General features: G+C 40.9%; 1 protein-coding gene across 1 annotated transcript; it reads right to left on the bottom strand.

Moving 5' to 3' along the window:
* Window positions 1-1,529: 1,529 nt before the first annotated feature.
* On the bottom strand, window positions 1,530-2,468 carry LOC140847616 (olfactory receptor 5AN1-like). The gene has a single exon (XM_073228329.1). The coding sequence runs from the start codon at window positions 2,466-2,468 to the stop codon at window positions 1,530-1,532; it is 939 nt and encodes a 312-aa protein (XP_073084430.1).
* Window positions 2,469-3,632: the final 1,164 nt, after the last annotated feature.

Here is a 3,632-nt window from a genome sequence, read left to right as displayed (position 1 = left end):
ATATACAGTTTGTCATATTTATTCTTAGTTCAGCAACACTGAATATGCAGTAATTCTATTACTACAATGAGATTTCCCATAATTCTCCTCCTACCAAAAATGAACAGATACTGAAATATCAGAAGTGACTTGATAGTGCGAACCATCAGCTATGTCAACCAAGGTACATTTCTAGATTTAATGGGGAAGATAGAGAATTTTGAGTCCCACAATAACAGAAATGGCTGTTGGCTATGACGTGGATTTTGAGTGTCATCTCCCATGAGAAATCCTCATTAAACACTAGATACAAGAAACTAAATCATCGGAATCATAAGTAAATGGCACTGAAGGGACCACATTCTTCATTTCATTCCTCTTTATGATTCAAGTCACCTCCTCCTTCCTTAGATGGCAGCTGGCGGTGATGAGGATGGGGCTTAAGCTTTGTTACATGGTTAGTTCTGAAAGAGGCCTTAGAAAAATATTAGCTGTCTCAGATTGGTGTTTCCAGAAGTGTTTTGCTAAAGATAAGGTTCAAAGGATCTGATAAGGCAGAAATGCGATTGTATGCAATAATACATTAAAGAAAGAAACGTTTACTGCAAAGCATGAAGACAAGCAGATAAATGGGAAATGCAACTAAGAATAAAAATCTTCACCAGATGCACTCAGTAGCATCTGAGTTGCACCAGCTGGGAGCCCATGAAAACAGCCATCCTGACCCGCTTTGGGACAATGATGCTAGGCAGAGCATCCCCTCCATGTCTGAGGCTTCAGGGTGTGGCCCTAGGGCTCCTGCTTTATACTCTTGTACAAAGAGCTTCTGTAACTATTATTATACAAGCCTCATTTATTATGATTTCATGCAACCTTGCAAGACAACTGACTGTTCCAATGTTCCCTGAACAGGCCATGATCTGAGCACATTATGAGGAGTCAAACTCTCTTAACAGTCTGTTCAAGCTCTGTTTATTGGCAGAACTTGCCCCCATACAGACCTAAGCAATCTTCCTTTTCCCTACAAGGAGGTACAACCAGGCCAACTATATAGCTTTGTTTGTCCAAAGGCACTTCATCTCCCATGGTTCATTCCCATTCTGGTCAGAAACACACAGCAAGCATGGATCACTATCATGTCTGGATTATGTTGCATCAGAACATGTGGGAGACTGTGTTCCTACATTCCTGGGCCTCTGTCAGGTATCTCGCCTTTACAGTCAGAGGGCTGACATTAAACAGGCCTCATTCTCAAAAGAAAAAAAATAGAAGTTTCTGAATCTGAATGTTTCATCTATATTTTAGGGTATATTGATAAATGAAGCCTCTCTTCATGGAGGGGGAAACCGGAGAAGCTCGAAGAATTACACTCATTGTGTTTGCCTGGATTTGTATAGGATGTTGGTCCTTTTGGCCATAGAACCTGTCAAATCATCCTTCTCTGTCCAAAGGCAGTATGAATTTTCTTATAGTCTATTCATGGCCTCAGTATTGTGGGTTAAGGGGATTCTGACAGGATGAATCTGTCAAAAATACCAGAATTTGTTAAGTTAGCAATACCCTCCCTTCTTCTGCAACCTCTTCAAGGCATCTTTGATTCCCTTGTTCCTCAGACTGTAAATCAAGGGATTCAACATGGGAATCATCACTGTGTAAAAAACTGATGCAAATCTGTCAAAGTTGGAAGAACCACCAGAGCTGGACCTCAAATAGACAAACATACCTGAGGTATAGAAGAGGGAAACCGCTGTCAGGTGAGAAGCACAGGTGTTGAAAGCCTTGGACCTGCCTTTAGCTGTAGTGATCTTCATGATGGAGATGATGATATAGCCATAGGATACTATGATAACCACGACATTTATTATTCCATAGAATATTATTAATACAGCAGCCAAGAGTCGAACAAAGAAAGTGTCAGTGCAGGACAAGACTAACAACTGGGGCATGTCACAGAAGAAGTGGTGGATGACATTAGGCCCACAGAAGTGGAGTTGAAGAATGGCACACAACTGGGATAGGGAAGCAGAGAGGCCAGCCATATAGGAGCCCAGCACCATCTGAACACAGAGGGTGGGTGACATGATTGATGAATAGAGAAGTGGATTACAAATGGCAGCATAGCGGTCATAGGCCATGGCTGTCATGAGACAAGTCTCAGTCAGTCCCAGGGCTGCAAAGAAGAAGTACTGAACAGCACAACCCACTAGAGTGATGGTATGCTGTTCCTGAAAAAAGTCAGAGAGCATCTTGGGGGCTGTGGAGGTCACATAGCTGATGTCTAGGAAGGACAGGTTGCTGAGGAAGAAGTACATGGGTGTGTGGAGGTGGGAATCCATCCTTATTAAGATGATGATGCTCAGGTTCCAAGTCAGAGTTGTAACGTAGATCACCAGGAACACAGCAAAGAGCACTGCTTTGATTCTGGGAAAATCGGAGAACCCCAACAGGATGAAGTGGGTGATCTCTGTAATATTTCGTCTCCTAATCATAGCCTCAGTACTCCTGAGATCAAAAAAAGGGAATGCACCGCTGACTCAACGGAAATGGCAGCATTACAAGTCTCCTAAGTGCCCGTTTTTTCCTCCATGGAGCACAAGAAAAAGGGAAATGCTCACTGTCTTGCTGTAACCACTGCTGCTTTTCATCTCACATTGTCGAGTACCTGCTCAGTGCTTCAGGTTCTCAGTTAAGGCATGAATTCCTATGAGAATTGAAGGACATATTTAAACACTTGATGGAGAATTTTTTAGAAACAGTAGAAAATCTGTGATTATTGTACATGGAGATCATTGATGAAAGTGTTTTCTCAAGACTTCTGTTTATTCATTATATAACTACACTTTCTGATAATAATAGTGTAATAATTTGTAATAGACCTTCTGTCCCACATGGGCATCCTGATAAATTTTAAAAATTGATCCCATGATGCATGAGAAAAATGATTACCCTGTTTGTAATAATTTCTCAACTTTTGCAAATGTATTGAATATTTCATCTCCTAACTGGCCTGAAAATCATATCACAATTTATAACTCTGATAATATTTTTGTAGGGCATAGCATGTGTGACCAAAGAAGTTATAGAATAAATGTTCTTATGGAAGTCTTCATAGAAAGTACACCAAAGGGAGGCTAGTATAGCTAACTACTGACCTCAATATATTATTAACTTAAGGTGTTTTTCTACCTGAGCAATAGCATGGGACTACAGTTCAATGTTCAAATTTTGGAGATTTTGTTCTGATACCCTCCTGTTCTATGTACCTGCCCCTGTGGCTTAAACACACTAAGATTTACCACTGACAATAAATAAGAACAATAAGAGGCCTTGAAACATCATGTTACTGGGAGGGCTGTAGGGAAATTCATGCAAATGCTCAGCACTCAATCTACTACATAGCAACTGTTTCAATAGGTGTTGACTATTATTATCATTAATTGATTACAGGTAACCATGAATTACAGTTGTACCCCTGGATAGGAATGCCAGGGCTGCTAGAGTTTTATGGATCCATTTAGCGAATTTCCTGAGAGATCACCAGCCTTCTAGGCAGTCAGGCATCATTACTTCTAGGCAGACATACATTCAGACCTCAGGTAGAAGCAAATCTCCTGGGGCCATGAAGATACAAGCCAGTGAAGGACTTCATATCA

Source organism: Manis javanica, unplaced genomic scaffold (assembly GCF_040802235.1).
Source record: "Manis javanica isolate MJ-LG unplaced genomic scaffold, MJ_LKY HiC_scaffold_25, whole genome shotgun sequence".
NCBI classification, from domain to species: Eukaryota; Metazoa; Chordata; class Mammalia; order Pholidota; family Manidae; genus Manis; species Manis javanica.
Note: the sequence above shows the minus strand (reverse complement) of the source record. Positions and strands in the feature narration are given on the sequence as shown.